Source organism: Hemitrygon akajei, chromosome 8, assembly GCF_048418815.1.
Source record: "Hemitrygon akajei chromosome 8, sHemAka1.3, whole genome shotgun sequence".
Taxonomy (NCBI): domain Eukaryota; kingdom Metazoa; phylum Chordata; class Chondrichthyes; order Myliobatiformes; family Dasyatidae; genus Hemitrygon; species Hemitrygon akajei.
This window is the reverse complement of record NC_133131.1, coordinates 86,456,696-86,480,055: the sequence shown is the minus strand read 5'-3', so window position 1 is coordinate 86,480,055 and position 23,360 is coordinate 86,456,696. Positions and strand designations below refer to the sequence as shown.

At 39.6% G+C, this 23,360-nt stretch overlaps 1 protein-coding gene across 1 annotated transcript in view; it reads right to left on the bottom strand.

Annotated features, from left to right (window-relative positions):
- The window catches only part of agmo (alkylglycerol monooxygenase), a 354,023-nt gene that overhangs the window by 131,568 nt on the left and 199,095 nt on the right, over window positions 1-23,360 (bottom strand). The window contains exons 5-7 of the mRNA XM_073052942.1: window positions 22,986-23,081; window positions 11,236-11,302; window positions 1,369-1,434 (exon numbers count right to left, since the gene is read on the bottom strand). Of these exons, the coding sequence (XP_072909043.1) occupies window positions 1,369-1,434; window positions 11,236-11,302; window positions 22,986-23,081 (229 nt within the window). The remainder of the gene's footprint in view (window positions 1-1,368; window positions 1,435-11,235; window positions 11,303-22,985; window positions 23,082-23,360) is intronic.

The following is a 23,360-nucleotide window of genomic DNA, read 5'->3' as shown; positions in this document are numbered from 1 at the left end:
GATACTTGGAACAGAAGTTCATTCAATCTCTACTTTACAGTCACCTACACCATTTGTTTTTTTTTTAATTCCGCCCCTGCCCCCCAAAATGTTATGGAAAATTTTAAAAGGCAGCATGGTCGATTTTACAAGGTAAGGGTGGTAAAGGTTGCAGATAGATGTAGGGCTATAAACTAACTGAACAGGCTAAAGGGTCATAACGGTCTTCCACTGTACCTCGGTTGTATTTTTTTCATGGAATTGGCTGTTCAATCCTGAAGTTGCCTGAGACTCAATATTCCTGATCTTGTTTCTGTCTCTGCATAAACTATTTTAAAATAACACAACTTATTTTTAAACAATCACCAGAAGTTCGGTTAAGGACTGCTGGTCAGGCCAAAGACTCAGGAGAAATGAATGGTACACTTGCAACCTATATGTTTTCCCATTTTCAGGCTATTTTAGTCAAGGTCAACAGGTATCATTGACCTCAACTTACAGGGTACTTAGTAATGATTCAGGCTGGGAATGCCATGCCTGAATCCAGTAGTCTGCTTCCAGAGTTATCAGCACATTTCAGGTTGGAAAAGGCCCATGGGAGGTCACAATTCAAGACTCAATTCTGCAAGGATCAGTCAACACAAAAATACATGCAATGATCTTCATTCCTTTGCCTTTAAAACACATAATTATAATTGGAATTATTGAAGAACACTTGTCACATATGCGCAGTCTGTAGCAGTCTAGGATACTACAAACCATCGTGTAAGTATAGGCAGATTAGCATAAAGATTAGATACACATTATTTTTATTCCTTTTGCCTTTTTGTTATTTGCAATGTGTTGCTTTCATTTATTGTACGCCTTATGTCTGCACTCTATTACAATTTGTTCTATATGAGAGATGAGTAATGTTGAGCCTTTGCTGAAGAATGTTGATTTAAGAGGTGTGGTTCCTATGCGGCTGAATATGGAACCACTGACCATGCCAGATGCCTTCCCACTGCCCTGGAAATTCTATAGGAATATCCCTTGTGAGAATGCTCCCTGATATTTTTATATCCATTCTCTGATTTTTTTTTCAGCCCTGGAAAATAGAATCTATTGAACTGCGTTGCACGAAGCAAACTGACAGGCATTTTCACAGAACTCTACAATACATGAATGCCAAAAGCAGGTTAACCATTATGGCCTCTAAGAGCTTTCAGAAGGAGGGATGTTTTACCTGTAGTAGTGTTTTCTGCTGTCCAGCTACTTGCTGTATTCAAAATACTGCTATGAAATTTATAAGCTGTCACTACTTTACTCACACACTATCTTACTAGTTAGTTTAAAAGATACTTGGATTGTTTACCAACCTACCAAAGAAGAGCAGTTCTTCTCACTCACCAAATATCCTGTCCCAAATGATTAGAGTCCCAGCATAATTCTTGTCAATGCAGTATGGATTTCGGCCTGAAGAACAGCATTGGGAGAAGCAGAAAGAATATTTATGGAATACATAGACTTATGGATCATTTTATTCATTCGTATATGTTATGAATCTAACAATAATAATATGACTGAAAAAAAATTCAGTCTCTAATTCTTTGCAGCATAATTACACATAGAATTGTACATATCATGATTTAAAATCTACACCCATTCTTTTAAAGGGTTTCATGGATTGGACAAAATGAGGAGAGGATTCTGTTATCTAGTTATTCCAGAGACAGACGCTGCTTTCATTACATCGTTGCTTCTGTTCTCTTCCAGCAGTGTATTCTAAAGCAGCTTTTAAGATCTGTCTTACTGGTTAAGAACATCAGAAATGGGAGCTGAAGCATGAACCTTTGAACTGCACTCTCATTTAGCAGTATATTGGTCTCAACTTAATTTTTCTGTCAGATCCCCTTAACCTTTGTCTCTCCTGAAGTCCAAAATCCTTTTCTATTTGATCCTTGCACTCAATTATTCCAGCACCACAATTAGTATTATAAAGATTCTGCACTCTCTGACAGAAGAATGTCCTCCTCATCGCTATAATAAATTATTCTGAAAACTCTGCTCCTTGTCATGGAACAATACAGCATGGATATCGCTCTTCAGCCCAACAAGACCACGTTGAACACGTGTTCCAGTTAGTCCTAATTTCCTGTGTTTGGCTCACATCCCTCCAAGCCCCAGCCCTCTAAGTGCTTCCTAAATGGTATCATTTCCTCTGGCAGCTCATTCCCTACATTTAATACCCTTTGAATGAAAAAGTTGCCCATCAAGTCCCTTGTATTTAAGTCTTTCCCCTTTCACCGAAATTTATGCCCAGGTTTGGACTTCCCTGCACTGCAGAAAAGATTGTTAAGTTATGTTATCTTTGCTTCTCATAACTTTAAACATTTCTCTAAGGTTGCCACTTATCCTCCTATGTTCCAAGGAATAAAGATCTAGTCTGGCAAACCTCCCTTTTACTTAAGCTTTCTAGCCTTGGCAATACCCTCACAAATCATTCTAATTTAACCACATCAGGGTGTCAAAAACTGTATACCAGTGCAGCTTCACCAACAATTTATACAATCGCAACATTATGTCCCAATTGTAATATTCAGCACCCTGGCTGATGAAGGCCGAAGAACTAAACACCATTTTTGACCATCCTGTCCACCTGTGATGCCACTTTCAATGAACTATGCACTTGCTCCCCTAGGGCCTCCTGTTCTGTGATACTCCCTAGAGTCCGTGAGTCAATAGTAGAAATTCTATCCTAGGTTGACTTTCCAAAATTCATCACCTCCCACTTATTTGATTTGAAATCCATTTGCTACTCTTTGGCTACTTCCCTAACTTATCAGGATCCTCCTGTAATCTATGATAACCTTCTTCACTATCAACAACACTTTCCTCAAAGGTGGCCAATGAACTTGTCAAACATGATTTCCCTTTCATCAAACCATCGTATATCTGCATGGAAGAAGTCTGTCAGGGTTCATACTACTGATACAGACAATCTATGCTGGAAAATGACACTGATGCTCTCAGGCAAGAATAAGATTGAGTTCAGCCATAGCTTCACTGTAGCCCGATAACACTCACCATAGGCTGATAAAAGTACCCATGAAGATTTGCACATGAATAGATTTAGCAAGGTACTAGAGTTTGCTCTTTGATTCTGCAAAGCTGACAATTCAACTTCTACCAGTGTTGTCACCAGTACAATCTACTATGTGGTGGTGTGCTGGGGCAATGGCATCAACACAGGTGATGCCAACAGGCTCAATAAGTTGATTAGAAATGTTGGCTCTGTTATAGGAGACAAACTGGACATGCTGGAGGCTATGGTAGAACATAGGACCTTCCAGAAAGTCCTAGCGATTCTGGACAATGTTTCTCAGCCTCTACATGCCACCTTGGATGAACAGAGAAGCACTTTCAGTTATAGACTAAGACATCTGCACTGCTCCAAAGAGCACTACGTGAGGTCATTCTTACCTTTGGCCATTGGACTGTATAATGAGTCAGCCCATACCGGGGGAAGTGATGACACCCTCCTGTTAGATTGTTATTAACCTTTGTTTACCAGTGCTCTGTTTAAGCTCTGTTTAATACCACACCGTGCTATTGTGGACAGACTGTGCTATATTGTGCAATACTACCATCACTTCTTATCTGGATGGTGTGAAAGTACACCTATAATATTGGGGTAACTCCTGCACTACCATCTTATCAGTGTGAACTTGTAAATCTTGAACGTCTTACTTTTAAGGTAACTTAGTTTTTTAATACTTTCTTACTTCTCTCTAATATTTGTTTATCTGTGCACTTGATGCTACTGTGATTTCCTTTGTGATCAATAAGGTATCTATCTATCTAATTCAGAAACCAACTTCAAGAACATTCTTCAAGTAAATTACAACATCTATATATATATCCCACTAGGGATGCCACCGGTAATGAAATTGGAGGCATGAACACAAATTCTGGACATAATAGGCAGATGACTTAACATCGAGAAAATGCGAAGAGAGTTCCCTGAATGTGGCGAACAAAATAGAGTGGAATAAACTGAATACTAATGAACAATGTTGTATAGGGATCACAATGTACAACTAGCGTGTGCCCGTGTGAGCTGGTGTAGGCATCACGCTGCCTGCTCATTAGCTAATATTAATCCTGTTGTTAGGCTGATTAGCACCTCTGCAGGAGATCCCAATGTCACAAGTACCTAGGCCCAATTAAAGCTAGTCTGTGGAATTTAAAGGGGAGGTGCAAAGGGGTGGTTTAAGAATGTGTCACAGATTTAATTTTCATGTTATTCTGTATCCAACTACACCGGTACATGAACTTTAGCACATTGCAATCTGTTCAGTCACAGGGCTTCACCCAAACACTTTGTGCAGTACTTGATCATATATTGTTGTCCTACACTGTGGGACAAGGTGCATAATTCTGTTAACCATAATTCAAACTGTGCCCAAATGATGTTAATCCTCTCATCCTCTTTCTCAGCTCCTTGTCCACAATCTCTTCTGATTTTCAAAGTCAAAGTACATTTATTTTCACAGGGTACATTTCTGTGATTCACCCTCTGACAGACAGCCACAAAACAAAGAAACATCAAGGAATCCATTTAGGAAAACATTGAACACCCAACAAGCAAAAAAAAAGAACAATTTGCGTTAACGGTAAAACGCGAGTGAACAACACATAGAATATGAAATATCAAAACAGGAATCCAATAGTTTAGTTCTGTTCGGCTTCGCGCCACTAGTCAACACTGTCTGCGAGGCCATTCTTTGCTGAGGTGCCCCAGTCTGCATCGATCACCCCTATCAAACTGCTCAAAAAGTGTAACCAGAACCCAGAAACACATGCAACATGAACCTCGAAGACCCCAAATGAGTCAAGAGCCTTACAGATCAATCCTGGTAATGTAGATCCCAAGACTCCAGCACTTTCCTCTAACAGCAGCTAGCAAGAGGAAGACTGGTCAACCACAGATAGACTGCGCGGAACACCCACCCATCCTCTGCTCTTGTTCTTCAACTTTGTTCAATGTCTCAGTCAGAGAGAAGCAATGAATTCAATCATGGGCTCACGCATCGTCTCCAGGCTTCCAAGCCTTCAGGCTGCACACTTTGCAACAAACCTCGGTGAACTCCCTCAGAGACATCAAAGCACCAGTTTACTCAATCAGCCCTAGAACATAACATCAAAATGTAAAGCAGAGGCTTCAATCACATGCACCTTAGTAGTAGAATAATATTTGAAAGAAAAAGTAAAAGTTGTTTCATGAACTGTCAGCAGGACACCTCTGTTGGTCATGTAGTTCGCTAGCACTGCTTGCAGGTATGGGTTTAATTATAGTATGAGAAGATTTTAATTAGAATTAAACATGCAACCATCGATAAACATCCCCACATTTCTGACTTAATGGTAGAAGTAAGATCATTAATAAAACAGCAGCAGAAGGTAGGGTGCACTACAGCGGCCTGACGAACGCCTGCAATGAATTCCTGCAGGGCACGACAGCAGAATGAGCAATGTGGCTTCAATTTGCGCAAAATTATTCAACTGCTCCTTGGCTACAAACACCGAACATTTGCAGAAAGACAAAGTGACAATTCTTTTAAAAATGATATGGAATGATATTATTACAACATACACTCAGAGGCCACTTTGTTGAGAACCTCCTGTACCTAACAAAGTGGTCACTGAGTGAATGTTTGTGGTCATCTTCTGCTGTAGACCAACCACTTCAAGGTTTGACATGCTTGTACATTCAGGATGCTTCTCTGCACACTATTGTTGTAACGCATGGATATTTGAGTTACAGACACCTTCCTGTCAACTTGTTCCTGTCTCACCATTCTCCTTTGGCCTCTCTCATTAAAAAGATGTTTTTGCCCACAGAACTGCCAATCACTGAATGTCTTTTTGTTTCTCGCACCATTCTCTGTAAACTCTTTGCGCGTAAAAATCACAGGAGATCAACAGTTTCTGAGATACTCAAATGACTCCATCTGGCACCAGCAAACATTCTGCAGTCAAGATCACTTAGATCACATTATTTCCCCATTCTGCTGTTTGGTCTGAACAATAACTGGACCTCTTGACCATGTCTGAATGTTTAAATGTATTGAGTTGCTGCCATATGATTGTCTGATTAGATATTTGTATTAAAAGGCAGCCATAAAGGTATACCTGATAAAGTGCCACTGATTGCATATGTTAAGTATAACATTTTATCTTCAAATAGATGTTTTCTTTGGAGGGAAATGTTTTCATATTTTGAAGTTCTTTCTGGTCATAAGGTGGTCATAAGAATCCTACAAAACTGTCTCTTCACAATGTGTCATCTCCCAGCCTACAAGACCACAAGATATTCACAGCTTATGGGCTGTCCTAAAGTTCTCCATAATTGGCTTGAGTGACAATACTCTTAGCTTCTCTAATGGAAAGAACTGGACCGATAAGAGTGAATGAATCGCAAACATAAGATGTTCCTAGATCAGGATCATATGATCTAGATGTTCCTCAAAGGAAAAGTAAAAGATCTGTAGGTTCCTGAGGGAAGAGATCCAAGAGGAAAACATATGAACTAACAAACAGATAGTGAATGGAGGGATTGCGTGAGGGTCAATGACTCACTGAGAGACATGATCTATCTGGGTTCCACAACACAGTTAATGCCACCTTCAGCACCACCACACAAACCCCATCCAACTCAGATTCAGGAACAAGGGAACACTGGGTCAAGAACAAAGAGACAGTTAGTACCCACTGGGAGAAGCAGTTCACAACCTTCTCAGCATCAACTGTGTCCCCTGATATGAGTCTCCTGAACTCCATGGCAGAGCAGCCTATCCAGGCCATCCTCATTGCTACAGGGAGTGGCAAGAGCTATGTTTCAACTGAAAAAATAATAAGGCCCCAGAAAGAGGGTGTATCCCCGGTGGAAACATCAAACTGGACATGTAGAGCTTCAGTCACAAATCTACAGCCTTGAAGTTCACATCAGGGATATTCCAGGGGACTTCAGAAATGCTGCAGCCATGACTATCTTCAAGAAAGGAATCAAGTCCAACTGTGGCACAATGGTGCACAGCAGAGCTGCTAGCTCACAGCAACAGAATCCTTGGTCCTGTTCTGATCTTGCATGTTGGCTGTGGTCCTATGTGCATTTGAGCTTCCCCCAGTGTGCTTGTGTTTCCCCCTACATCCCCAAACTGTGCAGGATGGTACACTAATTAGCCACAGTAAACGGCCTGTAGTGAGTTAATGAATGGCAGAACCTGGGAACATGGGGAGAACTATTAGGAAACAAGACAGGCAGGTGTATATAAAGTGTGGAGGGGAACACATTAGATCTAGTGATTACCATTCCATTAGTTTCAAGATTTGATGGCATCAGAAAGCATCTGAAAAGTGATTGGGATTGGCTGTTTTCTGGCAAAGGGATGATTGGTAAATGCGAGGCCTTCAAAAGTGAAATTTGAGAGCACTGAATTTGTATGTTCTTGTTAGAATAAAGGACAAGTCTAACAGTTTAGGGTCCCTAGTTTTGAATAGATATTGAAGTCCTCGTTAAGAAGAAGAAGAAGGAGGCACATAGTAGGTAGAGGCAGCAAGGAACAAAAAAGCTGCTTATGGAGAACGGTTAAGAAGGAAAGCTGGAGGGCTAAAAGAAGGCAAGAGGTTGCCAGAGCAGACAAGGTGAAGGAGAATCCCAAGGGATTCTACAGAAATGGTAAGAGCAAAAGGATTACAGGGGTTGACTGGAAGATCAGAATGGCAATCTATGCTTCGAGCCAAAAGGGATGTGGGAAATCTTAAATGGATATTTTGCAGCTGTACTTCCACTAGAAATGGACAAAGTATTTATAGAACTGAGGTAAAACAGCAGTGAGGTCGACCACATATGGATTATACAAGAGGAGGTGCTGTCCACTACACTACATCTTGGTCTCATCCACAAATTTGGTGTTGCAGTTAAGCACATTATCATCCAGATCATTGATATAGATACAAACAACAATGGGCCCAGTACCAATCCCTGTGGCACTCCACTTGTCACAGGGCTCAAGTCTGAGAGGAAACCATCTACTATCACTCTCTCGCTTCTCCCTCAATACCAACATCTAATCCAATTTACTACCTCATCTTGAATGCCCAATGACTGAACCTTCTTGACCAATCTCCCATGCAGGACCTTGTCAAAGTCCTTGCTAAGTCCCTGTCGACAACATCCACTGCCTTACTTTCATCAACTTTCCTGGTAACTTCCTCGAAAAACTCTATAAGATTGGTTAGACATGACCTAACATGTACAAAGCCATGCTGACTATCCATAATCAGTCCATGTCTATCCAAATATTTATATACTCAGTCCCTTAGAATAGTTTCAAATAACTTTCCCACTACAGATGTCAGACTCACTGACCTATAATTTGCTGGTTAATTTTTAGAGCCTTTCTTAAACAGTGAAACAATATTGGCTATACTCCAATCCTCTGGCACCTCACCTATTGCTAAGGTTGATTTAAATATCTCTGCTAGGCCCCAGCAATTTCTGTACTTGCCTCCCATAGGGTCTGAGGGAACACTTTGTCAGGTCCTGGGGATTTATCCACCCTTAATTGCCTCAAAACAATAAATAACTCCTCCTCCGTAATCTGTGTACACTTCATAATGTTCATGCCATTTTGCCTTACTTCTATAGACTCTGTGTCCTTCTCCTGAGCAAAAATGCAATTAAGATCTCCCTCATCTCTTTTGGCTCCACACATAGATTACCATCTGATCTTCCAGTGGACTAACTTTGTCCCATGCAATCCCTTCACTCTTAACATATCCACAGAATTCCTTGGAATTCTCCTTCACCTTGTCTGCTAAGGCAACCTCATGCCTTCTTTCATCTCTCTCAATTTCTTTCTCTTGCATTTCTTAACCAAGGCCTCAAGGTCTCTTGAAAACCAAGGTTCCCTAAACTTGTCATCTTTGCCTTTTCTTCTGACAGGCACATACAAGCTTCGTACTCTCAAAATTTCACTTTTGAATGTATCCCTCTTGTCAAGTACACCTGTGCCAGAAAACAGCCTGCCCCAATCCACACTTGCCAGATCCTCTTACACCATCAAAACTTGCCTTTCCCCAATTTTGAATATCAGCCTGTAGACCAGACCTATCTTTTTCCATATTTAAAATGAAATTAATGGCATTGTGATTTCTAGATGCAAAGTGTTCCGCTGTACAAACTTCTGTCACCTTCCCTGTCTCATTCCCTAATAGCAGATCAATAATTGCACATTCTCTCATAGGGCGTTCTATGTACTTATCCAGAAAACTTTCCTGAACACATTTGATAAACTCTATCCCATCTAGTCCTTTTATAGTATTCCCAATCAACATGTGGAAATTTAAAATCACCTAGTATAACTTACCTTTCTTGCAACAATCTGCAATTGTTCCTCTAAATTCTGTGGACTGCTGGCTGGTCTGTAATATAGCGCCATTAACACGTTATACCTTTCTTATTACTCATTTCCACCCCAACATCTCACTAGACAAGTTCTCCAGTCTGTCCTGACTGAGCACTGCCATGACATTTTCCTTGCCATCCCTCCTGCTCTGTTGCGTCTAAAACAACAGAACCCCGGAATATTGAGCTGCCAGTCCTGCCCCTCCTGCAACCAAGTCTCACTAATGGCTACAATTTACAATTTCAGGTGTTGATCCATGCCCTGAGTTCATCTGCCTCTCCTATGATTCTCGCGATATTTCTTACATTGAATCAGACAGTACGAAGTTTTACATTTTAGTAAATTAAACCAGTCAGGACTTACAAGGGTTCTGGAGAGTGTCGTAAAACAGACAGACGTAGGGTACAAGAACATAGTTGCCTAAAAGTGGTGACACAGGTAGATGGTGGTGGAGAATACACATGGCACACTTGCCTTCTTTGACCAGGGCTCTTCGTACAACAGTTAGGACATCCTGTTACAGCTGTACAAGATATTAGTCAGACTGCAACTTGAATATTGTGTGCAATGCTAGTTGGCTAGTTATAGGAAGGATGATAATACACTGGAAAGGGTGTAGAAAAGATTCAAAGATAACTTCCTAGGACTGCACATCTTGAGGTAGAAGGAAAGACTGCATAGGCTGGAGTTTACTTCCACAGGGCATTGGTGACCTTACAGAGAGGTATTTAAATTCAGGAGAGGCATAGGTAAGGTGAATGGTCGCAGTCTTTTACCCAGGGGTTGGTGTCAAAAACTAGAGGACACAGATTTAAGATGAGAGGGGTAAGATTTAAAGAGGACCTGAGGGGCAACCTTTAACAAACAGGGTGGTGGGTATACGGATGAGCTGCCCAAAGACAAGGTAAAGGCAGGTACAATTACAATATTGAAAAGGCATTTCGACAGATATGGGGAAAGGAAATGTTTAGAGGGATATGCATTATATGCAGGCAAATTATACGTTTAGGTCGACAACTTGGTCTGAAGAGCCTGCTTCCATGTTGTACAATCTTAAGACTCAATCTTGACAAACAGCTTAAGAAGCAGAGTGGATATCTAAACTCTTGCCATCAAAAAATGTTTTTCCTGAGAGCAGACAGCAAAAGAATGCAGCACCTGAATCGAGGATACTTTGATCGTGCCAGTATTAATATACAGTAATTAACTTCTGTACAGAGGTCGATCAGAAAAAAAGCCTTGCATTGCTTCAGCATCAATTGTACAATCCTTAATGCATCGGCTGTTTGGAAGGTTAATTTGCAAACCATCTATCTGATTATTTTGCAGCAATTCTGAATCAACCTGATTTCCATTCAATCCCATTCTATTTAATACTGAATCAATTGCTGCATTTTAGACAATCACTGCTCTGTATATGCAGTATTCAAAATATAATAAATATTGTTAACACAATAATATTTCAAACAGGAACAACAATTGAGTTTTAAGTTTATAAAGCAATTTCATTTTGGTCTATCATGCTTTCCTTTATTTTTGTCGAAGCTGAACCATGCTGTCGTAACTGGGTACATTCAGACACAAACTTCTCCAAACATAGGTTTTGCTTTAAAGGTAAAATCCTCGAGAAACATTATTACTTCATAAATGAGATTTAATCCCTTTGATACAATATATTTTAGTAATCTCTTCAAAACCACTAAATAAAAAATAACATGGAAAATGTTTGCTGACAGCTTTCCAGACAGCCGGAAATATTGCATATTTTACAACACAGAAGGCCATTCTATCAAGCCAGACTCACCATGGTGGACTCTGTGGTGACTGGGTGTGTTGAGGATCAGTTCCAGAGGCCCAAGGTTACCAATTATCTGCAACAGAGTCAGGAAACCATTTAACACTGGGCTTTAATGCCAAAATCGAAAAATAACTATCCACAGCCAACTCAAGGGATTAGGAAACAATTTTATTTTTAAACTCAAAATGACAGAAAAGCAGATGTTGAGAGTATCACATTGTAATAGCTACCATAAGGACTATTTTGACTTTTATTTAAACTGAATATCCCTGAATGGACAGCTAATTAAAGTTGTTTTATTTTAGAGGAAATAGCAAGGTAGAAGGCAAGTTTAGTCTGTGGCTTAGATGGGCAATGATAGTCTCAATGTGTTGAAGTCTCAAAGCGACTCAACATTTTCTCAAATGGAAACTTTGATTTATTTAAGCAGTCCTGCTTTTGTTCATTTCTCTCAAAATTTGTAGAGAACAAAAAATTATTTTGATAAACTCTACAAAATAATTGAAATAATTGATTCTCTCTGTATAAAAATGTTTAAGAACTCTCGGTCGCTCATAACTACAAACTTAAATTGCCATCTAATTAGTATTGATACAGTTTTTGCAGGGCTCCCATTCCCATTCTGAATGTACTGTCTTAGAGAATTCAAAGTTTACATCAGAATTTGTGTGTCGATATATTGCTGAGGATTATCAGTTGGTAAAAGATTTCCATGTAATGTCTGTTGATGGGTTTTTAAAATTTTCCTCGGGTATTTCAATGTCCCTTTTTCTTCTGTTAAATTTCAATGCCGTCTTTCTTTTTCACACTTTCTCTGAATGTTTTACCTTTTGATATATAGTTCAGAACAAAGTGTAAAAATATTCTGGTCATATTCATTATTCATACATGACAGTGATGCTTATTAACACAGCTTACATATTCATTTCTCTTATGTTTGTAACAAAATAGTGTTTTGAAACCGATTTTGGAAGCATGTCTCTTCCAAATGCATTGAAGAATGTACATCCAAATCTATAATTTTTATTTTCCGTGACGGTGTAACATTGTATCTACAGTATGCGAATCAGAACATCAAAAGTAGGCATAGCAGCAGTCTATTTGCCCTTTGCCATTCAACAAGACCATAGCTGATTTCTTACTCCACTCTGCTTCCTAATCCACCGATCTCCCTGGATATAAAAAATTCTTTGATCCTAAATATCAATAATTGAATATTCACAACTCTCTGCTGCAGAGAATTCTAAAAACTTACAGCACTAAGTGGAAACAATTCCTCCTGCCCTTAATCCTGGACTACCAGGGCAGGTATATGGAGGAATTTAAGATGGGGGGTTATATGGGAGGCAGGGTTTGAGGGTTGGCACAACATTGTGGGCTGAAGTGACCAGCTATTTTCTTTTGCTGGCATTGAGGGAAAGATGTTGTCATGACACTATTGCACCAGGCTCTCTATTTCCTTCCTGTATTCCAATTTATTGTTATTTCTGATTTGGCTCACCTTTGGTGATATCAACTACAGACATGTAGATGGACTTAAAATAGAATTCAACCACAAAGTTGAGAAAAAAAATTGGCAGCAGAGCAGAGGGCTGAGGATGCAGCCTTGTTGGGCACCAGTATTGAGAATACTCATATCATGGTGGAAGTGTTACTGCCTATCCTTACTGATTGTAGTCTTGACCTCAAGACGTTAAGGTTCCAGTTGTAGAGGAACGCACTGAATCCTATGTCAAAGAGCTTGGAGCTAAGCTTGTTTGCAATTGGAGTATTGAAAATGGAGCTGTAGTCTAGATGCTACAGAGAAGAGTGTCAAGCCAGGGACCTGGCATCTGCTGTAGACCTGTTTTGATGGCAGGCACATTGTAGTAGGTCGAGATGGTCGGGATGGCTGGAGTTAGTGCTTACTATGACCAGCCTCTCAAAGGACTTCCTGGTGGTGGACATCAGACATACAGGTTAGTAATCATTAAGGCACGTAACCTTATTTTTCTTAGGTTATTGGATGGTAGTTGTCTTCTTAAAGCACATGGGAATCCAGACTGAAGTGGGGGCAGTTTAACAATGTCTACAAATATCCCTGCCAGCTGATTTGTGCAGGATCTAAAGACATGGCCATGGCCAGATACTTTTCACGGGTTCACTATCCAGAAGACTGATCTTACATGTGCAATGGTGACCATGGGTCAGGTGGATTGGAGTTTGTTGGTGTGTGTGATTTAATTCCAATCATCTTGTGTACTTTTGCAGAAACTACACTTTTCAAAGAGTTCACTTCTTATGCCTCTTAAGTCCAAAGAATTCCAGTGCATTCTACATATGTTTTTCTTTGTAAGACAAGTTCCTCATCTCAGGAACCTGCTAAGTGTTAGTCACACTCCCCCCAAGTCAAATATAGGCTTCCTGAGATAAGGAGATTAAAACAATGTATGAGTACTCCAGATGTGATTTCATCATCAAAGCCAGTTCAAATATGATAAGGCTTTCTCACTCTTGCAGAGCAGCCTGCTAGCAATAAAAAGCTATGTACTGGAGTTTGTTTTCCTAAATGTTTGCTGTACTGTATGGTAACTTTTTTTGCAATTGATAAGGTATATTATCCAGTTCTCTGTGAACACCGAAATTGAACACTTAAGCTCCATTTACAACAATAAACTGTTTTCCTCTCTTTCTTATTGAAGTGAAAAAGCATCATATTTGTCTAAATTGCTCCCAAACTGCCATCTTCTTACCCACTCACTTAAAACCTTCTATAAACCATGCACCTTCGGGAAATGCTTCTGTCAGTTCACTTCCACATCTTGTTTGTAGCATCAGTAAACTTGGATTCATTGATCCCTTCAACTCAGTCATTATGTAGGTTGTAGCCTGCTCAGTCTGAAGCCCCGAGGCTTGCAGCCACCAACTTTATCAAATCTGTTAACTTGTAGCAGTGATCTAAGCAAGAATTTAATTTGCACCCCTCTGTATTCTTCCCATTAAAGTCTGGATAGATAGGAGCAAAATCGATACTGCCTTAAATTATTTTCAGTCAAGTAAATATTAAAATTAATTTCTTAATATTTCACATGAAACTAAAATATAAACACATAATTTGGATGGAACATTTTAGCTGTAGGTTTAGACACTGCATGTTAAACTCCCACTTCGATCACTGCTACAAACACTCATTGTTTCCATATCAGAGAAAATCATAAGAGGAATATCTTGAGTGTGAACTTTTGTGGTTTCTCTTTTCAGCTTCTTCCCATAGCAACACATTAAACCGTTGTGTCTGAAAGTGATTCAGACACATGGCGTAGTTGTGTTTTTGACCTCCATTTATAACCCAATAAACATGGCCTGGATGATGGTTGATTTGCAATGTATAGCAGTCTCTGATTAGAAAATGAGGTGGAGTTTCCTTTTTAAACTACAGCCTATTCTTAAAGAACCTGCATTTAAATAGCCTGGTCATTCAATGTGAACACTATATTCTCAAGTCATTACCATGTTTAATAATCAGGAGTAATCTCTATTTATAAAATTAAAATGAACTTGAAGTGAAAGAATTTTACCATTTTACTTCCAAAGTAAAAATAGGGGATCTCTTCCTCTTGAAAACATTAATTGATTTTGTGATTCATTATTTGCTCCCTCTGTTTATTCTGTTCCATGGATTTTAGACTTGGACAGAGTTAAGATCACATTCAAATCAATATTTCAAACCATGTTGCAAATCAAGCAAATATCATCCTCGATCATGTCCACACCACCAGATTTTCTCTGAGGTGCTCCATCCCTGAAACTCACAGCAGTCTGATAGGAGAGAAGACTGGACCACGGGAGAGAGGGAAACAGGAAGGGCACCAGGGGGAGGTGATAGGTAGGGAGGGGAAGAGACAAGAGGCCAGAGCAGGGAATAGAAGAAGAGAAAAGGGAGAGGGAAAAAATTAGTCAGCCTCACTGCAATCTTCAGATATTGAAGCTTCCACTAAAGCACACAGATACTAGATGGTTTCTGTTTGTGCTGAGTTGGAAATTTCACTCCTTGGGATCCAGACATCCTCTTATACCTCCTCCATCACTGAGATCTTCATCTTCATCAGAACTTGCTTAGCCAGCCCAATTCAAAGTCTTTCTTGTTATAGAAGACCCGAGTAAATGACTAAAAAAAAACCAAAGTACCTGGATAGCTACCACCAAGGATGCCTCTGTATGTTCTCTTTTACCACATCAAAAGACCACTACACTGATGCCAACACATCCTCACAGAAACTGATGTCAATGGTAATTATCTTCAAGGGTCAATTCCATTGGACTGGACGCCAGATTCTTGGTCCATGGTTAGTGATCCCATGGCAATCTAAGGAAGTGCTTCAATGATACATTGGAATTTAATCTCGGATAAAGAGATGCAGACACACTAAGATAGTTAGAACATGCTACCGGTTGGCTTCAACGGCACTGCATTCCCCATCAGGCAGTGGTCTATGACATGTAGAAGTATTCAGCCCTTAAAGCTGAAAGGGAGAGAGAGGGAAGGAAAGGGAGAAAGTTTTCCAGCAAGAGTCAGCTGAGGAAACGCCTTTACTTCTGCAGTATGGCATGGTTCCAGGCACAAACTTAATTAACTCAGAACCGAATCAGTAAATCTGTGATGAAATTAACCAAGATGACAGATGTGACAAATGGAACCTTCATTATTCCCAAAGATTGAAATGTACAAAGAATGCATTTTTATTAAATGCAATGTTTTAGTAAAACTAATAATATAAGAAGGAAATTGCTGCTGTACTAACAAAATATTCTCTTATCTCCAAAAATAATAATTTTGTAATTGCAGAAATGTATTTTTGCCTTGCATATTTTCAAAGGATGAAGAGAAATTATTAAAGTTGAATTTTATGCTAGAATTTATAGAGAAAGTCTGTGATATATGGCCAAAAAAGCAAAAGCACTTATTGTTGGGATTGTTCTTGTCTCCTGCCACAATGTGGATAAATCATTAGACTTAATTTGCACACTAAAGTAAACTGAAATGTTGTATCAATGTTTGACACTAAACTTTGTGTTTATACAGATGGATTTGTGGCCACGCTGTGTATATGTTCCCTGTAGGGGTGGCTGTGAAAGAAGGTTAATCCATAGGAAACTTCAAAGCCTTTATGTTTGCACTCTTTGGAATTCATTCCAAGATCTAACTTACATGAAGGTAACTGTTTTCTTATCTGGTGAGGAACTTTTTAATATTTAAATAAATACAAAATAGTATATTCACCCAAGCAGAGAAACAGAAGTGACAATATTTGTACATAGGAATAAAAACAGAATTGATCTTAAAAGTGTTTCATATAATTATTGAGAGTTGTAATTTGCTCAGTGGGGTGTAGTTCATTGGTTGACAGCAAAATACAAGCAACATCTTTCCTTTCAAAGGAAGGTGATACTGATATAAATATTTCTAAAAACTCAAGAGGACTGTATATTAAATTAAAATGACCATGTCCTTTAGGTATACGCTAAACTAGCATACAAACATATAAGAACACAAAATACACTGCAGTTGCTGGGGTCAAAGCAACACGTACAACAAGCTGGAGGAACTCAGTAGGTCGGGCAGCATCCGTGGAAACGAGCAGTCAACATATAAGCAAGGACAGACCACTCAAACCTATACAAACAAGCTGGATGAACTCAGCAGGTCGGGTAGCATGCATTGAAATGAGCAGACAACGGATGCTGCCCGACCTGCTGAGTTCATCCAGCTTGTTTGTGTGTGTTGATTTGACCACAGCATCTGCAGTGTACTTTGTGTTTACCACTCAAACCTGCTCTTCCATCTAATGAGAAAGTGGCTGATCTGGTCAACTTCACATTACTGTCAACTTGAGGTAACTTTTCATTTCCTTGCTTATCAAGAATCTATTACAACTTTAAAAGCATTCAAAGACTTTGCTTCTACCCACCATTGAAAAAAAGTATTCCACAGAGTCACTACACTCTGAGCCCTTTCATTATATTTGCAATGGAAAGTTGAACCACAATATAACAGAAATATTCCTAATCATGAATATTTTGAATCCTTACTCATGACAAATCATAAGAACATCAAAAAACAAGAGCAGAAGTGCATAAGCTTCTTTGAACTTGCATTACTTGTCAGATCATGGCAAAGCTTCAAACACATTTTACCCTCCATCTCCTATATTTGTGTCCATTCACAGTTTTACCCATTGTGAGTCCTAACCAAATAAACAATGAACTTTATTTGAATATAGGGAATATGGGATTCTCTAATGTTATTTGAAATGATTCATGAACAGAAATTTGAATACTCTGCCATATAATGTACAATGCCTTGAACCAATGGATCACTGAAAAGATTTAATCAATGAACTGGTCTTTCGGGGGGGGGCAGGTTTATTCTAAATGACATTACTATATTCATGTCCTTCTCGATTAATTATGTGTACATTGAAATGCATCAGATACAGGGTAATCAGTGAGATCTAATGTCATATTTATTCTGCTATACAAGTGCTTCCAGTTCCAATAAATATATAAAAGCCAAAGTTTACGGTCCCTTTGAAATACATCCTGTAAAACATAGCTAGAAAAATAGAAACAAGTTATGATTCTGCTAAGGACATGAAATTTGATGCTTTAACCCTATTCAAAGTAAAAGAAAACATATTTAACTACAAACTACAAGAACGCAGATATCCCGCTGAATATGAGCAAAATCATTTATGTGGCACTGTGACAGAAGTAATGAAAACCCTGTGAGCTTCCCAAAAGAATTATAACTTTCTGAATGGAAAATTTCTCACTTTCACTGTTTGTGTTTCAGATTTCTAGCATCTACAACAGTTTCCTCATGTAAGTTCCGATGATTCTGGCTCTTCCTTTTACACATCCTCAAACTTCTCATTCCATCATACCTTGCTTCGTCTTGCACTATCTTCTTCAGTCATTATTCTTTTCTGGTTTCTGCCGCGTAACAGGTCTTTCGTTTGTTCCTTCTTCTTCCACATTTCTTTATATCTTAAAGCTTCTCAGTTCCAATGAAAGGTCACTGATATGGAGTACTGCTTCTGTTTCTTTCTCTTCTAATACTCACTGACAGTTGAGCTTTTCTGCCAATGTCTAAAAATTGGATCATAGTTCATTCTATTTTTAGGCATTCAAATCAAAATTTGACTTTACCTAGAATAGATTGGCCAAAGAATCATTTCCAGGTAAATCTGCATCAAATGCAAAAATCATATTGGGTACATCTGTGCATGAGCAAGATTTAGTATGCCTGATCTTTTCTTGGCATCATGTGCACACTTAATGCTGTCACACACCAGTTCCCATTAGGACAAATTCAATCGGTAACTTAAAGCTCCTTATTATGACCATGGCTCAGTTTGAATACATTGAGGAGCGCCCTGCACTAATTTCATGGTTTTTTTTGGTACTACAAGGGACCCTGCTGAGACTGGCAAACATGAGCAGGCAACTTTTAGAGATGACCTCACAGATACTTTCCAAGCTCATTAAATTCCCTTAAACTGACTTGAAATATTTTATCCAGCATTTGGTAGCTGATATACTCATTAAATAGATGCCTCAGTGATAACACAACTGGCATCACAGTATTAAGGGAGGTTCTGGCTGGAGAGTTACAAGGTCCAGATATGATCACAATAGGGATTGGAATAGCTATACAAAAATGACTTTCCTCCAACCTGTTTGATACAATATCTAAGATTCCTTTTTTTTAAAAAACACCTTAATTTGACATTTAATGATCTGTGTACATCTGTGATGTGATGGTACTGTGCTTCTTGTCTGCAAAGCCCTGAATCTAAAAGAAAATTTTAAGGCCTATCTGATATAGATATCCGAATATTCACGATATATGGTAGTTAAATTGTATCCACCTACTCTTCAAGAACTAGCTTACATCCCTGTCTGTGTACATGAATACCCACAGCTCACCCACCCCACCCTTACCAAGGAGGAGAATCTTCCAAAGTAGTTAAACACTGTTTGTTTTATTTTTAATGATACACAATTAGGTTTAGTCAAATAGTTCTTAGCACGTATTTAATGTCATTTCCTGTAAACAAACGTAAAGGAGAACAAAATAGTTGTTACTCCGGATCTGATGCAGTACAAAAACTCACGAAAGATAAAGAATATAATAAGAAGAAACACAATGAATATAAATACACTAGTTAGTTAATATACATACATCAATTGTATGTCCATGAAGTGATGCTAAGCACAAGAGTGTCTGTACATAAAGTGACTGACAGGAAAAAATGAAAGAGTGCTGGTTGGGGGGTGCAGAGGGATGAGTTAGTGAGTCGATGTATTGATCAGCCTTACTGCTTGAAGGAAGCAACTGCTTTTGAGACTGGTGGTCCTGGTATACTTGCTATGTAGCCTCCTACTTGATGGGAGTGAGACAAACAGTCAACGAGCAGCAGTATTCATAATGTTTCTGGCCCTTACCTGGCACCTCTCAGTGTACGTGTCCTTCATGGTGGCTAGTCTGGTGCCGGTGATGCATTGGGCAGTTTCGACCACCCTTTGCAGAGCCTTCCTGTCCATCACAGTGCAGTTTCTGTACCCAGCTGTAAATGCTAAGATGCTCCCTACTGTGCGCCTGTAGAATGACATGAGTATGGATGTGCAAAGTCCAGCTCCCTTTAGCCTCCTCAGAAAGTAGAGACATTGGTGAACTTTCCCGACTGTGTAGTATGTGCTCTTGGACCATGAGAGTTTGTGCAAGATGTACACTTGCAGGTTTCCACTGCTGTGCACCGGTATAAAGGGGACTTGGAATGGTGCAAGTTCTCCTGAAGTTGATAAGCATCACATTTGTCTTTTTGGCATTAAGGAAGGGGTGAGTTGCCTGGCACCAGGGTCAATTACTTCCACCTCCTCTCTGTAGGCCCTCTCAACATTGTTGGTGATAAGCCCCAAGATAAGTATCTTGGCAAACTGGACAATGATTGCTCAGGTGTAATTGGTTATGGGAACATCTCAGTGGATGGGCAGGTGAGTGTGGCTATCCCATTTGTCCAAAAGCCTGATGTGGGGTAGTAACTGTTCTTGAACCTGATGGTGTGAGTCCTGAGGCTCTTGTACCTTCTACCTGATGGCAGCAGTGTGAAAAGAGCATGGCCTGGGAGTGAAGAGCTCTGATAATGGATTGTACTTTCCTTCAACAGCCTTTCATGTAGATGTGCTCAATGGTTGGGAGGGCATCACCCGTGATATACTGGGCCAAATCCACTACTTTTTGTAGGATTTTTCAGTTCAAAGGCATTGGTATTTACACAGCAGGCCATGATGCAGCTAGTCAATACACTCTCCACTACACATCTATAGAATACTGTGAAAGTTTTAGACATCCTGCCAAATCTCCACTGACTCCTAAGTAAGTCGTGGCGTTGCCATGCTTAAATCACAATTAGTTTCAAGGGGATGATGGTATTAAGTGCAGAACTGTAATTGATAAAGAACATCCTAATGTAAGCATCTTTGCTGTCCAGATGTTCCAGCATTGAGTGAAGAGCCAAAGAGGTGACATCTGCTGTAGACCAGTCGCTCCAGCAGGCAAACTGAAGTGGATTCAAGTCGCTACTCAGACAACAGTTGATATGTTTCAACACCAGCCTCTCAGAACACTTCATCAACGTGTACGTATGTGCTACTGCACAATAGTCATTGACACCATAGATCACCACGTTCTTCTTGGGCACTGGTACAATTGAAGCCTGCTTGAAGCAGGTGGATATCCCACATTGCTGAAGTGAGAGGTTAAGGATCTCAGTGAACAATGCAGCCAGTTGGTCAGCACAGGCCTTCAGCACTCAGCCAGGTACCCCATCCAGTCTGGATGCTTTCTGTGGATTCACCCTCATGTCAGCTTCAGATACTGAGATCAAAGCATCATTGGGATGTTCCTCCATGTTCTGACGATGAAAGTGAACATAGAAGGCATTGAGCTCATCTGGAAGTGATGTCCAGCTTTCATCCTTGTAACTTGATTTAACCTTGTAGGAGGTGATCGCATTCAGGCCCCGCCACAACTGTTGAGCATCCCTCGTAGATTCCAATTTGGTCCAGAATCTCCTTTTCACCAATGAGATGGCTTTCTGGAGATTGTACACCTCTTGCAGTTTTCTTGATCTCCAGACTTCTGATCAACGCCTCTGATCTGGCCCTCAGCAAATTCTGGGTGTCATGGTTTATCCAGGGCGTCTGATTGGAGAAGACTCTGAGTGACTTAGTGGGGACCCACACATCTACAGATGTTTTAACAAAGTCCATTATCCATGGTGTATTCATTGAGATCTCTAGATAAGTGCCTGAACACAGCTCAGTCCACTGACTCAAAGCAATCCTATAATCATTTCTCTGCCTGCCACAACCACCTCTTATTTGTCCTAATTGAATCAAGTTAATGCCAGGAATCATTGACGACTTTTTGTGGGCTGAGGAATTAATTCTATTCTTCTTTCTATTACTCCATCTTTCTGTCATTCTCCTTGTCTTTCCTAGCAATCCTCAATGCTTCTGATATTTATGCTATTTTCTACTAGATGATATCATCTGCATGAAATGCTTTCCAAATACCTTTGCTGGGCCAAAGTAACTCACACAGATGGTCTTCAAAGCTCCTGTTGACAGAGATCCCAACCATCCACAATTAATGCTGTGAGGGCCGATCCTCTGAACACACACACCTCCATCTCAACTTGTAATCATGGTTAATGTGCTAAGTGACATAACCCCATTGTCTTGCCTTTGACTAATGTAGGCTAGTATCTCAGGGTCACTTTAGTTTCCAAACCAGACCCCGTAGCAGCCAGCCACCTGCTATGGGCTAGCAGCCTGCGCCTTTAACTTCAAACTGATTACTGCTTGCAATTTACATTAAAAACAGGAGTCTATTCCTTGTTTACAATACAAAGCAAAGAACATTTATTAAACATTTAGCTTAGAGTAGTGGTTAGTGCAACGCTATTACAGCTCAGTGCATCGGAGTTTGGAGTTCAATTCTAGCATCCTCTGTAAGACGTTTATACATCCTTTCCATGAGTTTGTGGGTTTCCTCTAGGAGGTTCAGATTCCTCCCACATTCCAAAGATTTACTGATTAGTAGGTTAATTGGTCATTGTAAATTGCCCTGAGATTAGGTTAGGGTTAAATTAGTGGATTGCTAGGTGTTGCAACTCATTGGGTCTGTAAAGCCTATATTTCAAAATGAAATAAAATCAAAACTTTGACCCTTTGGACAGGTCATGCGTCAGGGCTAGAAAGCTGAGGTTAGCAATAAGCCTCTCAAATCCGTGAAAATAACATCCATCACACTTCATCCCAAAATACTTCCACAAAATCAAATATGAAATCTCATTTAATCTGCATATCCTGCTAGGTTTTTTCCAGCCAATATCAAAAGGATTTTCCACTTGCCCATTATCCTATGAACATCAACAGCTCTGCCCACGATCGTTACTCCCACTATTCAAAGAAAAAAGATCATGTGTTTTGCCAATTGATTTGAAAACATTATTTGTTTGATCTTACGAAGTCTACATTGACTGTTTACAGAACAAGACACTCAGATTTAGAAGAAAATGGTAAACAATGCAAAAGCAGAAGTTTCTTTTAACAGCTACAGTTCCTGAACGATGATACTCAAAGTCGAGAACATAGAAAAAATACTGGTTTATTAAAAGGCGCTGATATTTAAAAGCCATTGCAAATACCTCTGTGTGAATCCAGAACTGATATAGCAGGTTAAACTGGATATGTACAGCAAATACTGACGGAGGTATGAAGAGAGCCATTGGAAGGTTAAATACCTGGAAGCAAATAAACATTTGTCAATGAGGGTTTAAAGAACAATTTGTCCCTCACATAGATACAGCTCAAGCTGTCATAAGATCAAACCTGCAAACATATTTGTTTGAAAAATAAACCTGACAAATCACCCAGAGGGCATTTCTTAGTGACTCAGAGTGGCTACTTGAGCACGACAAATTTTGCTGTATTGAAGTTACCATTCTAACTATGTAGTTCACGGTGAATGAAGTAATTTAATTTAAGTAACTGTAGAATCCACTCATGCTTTGCCTCTCTCT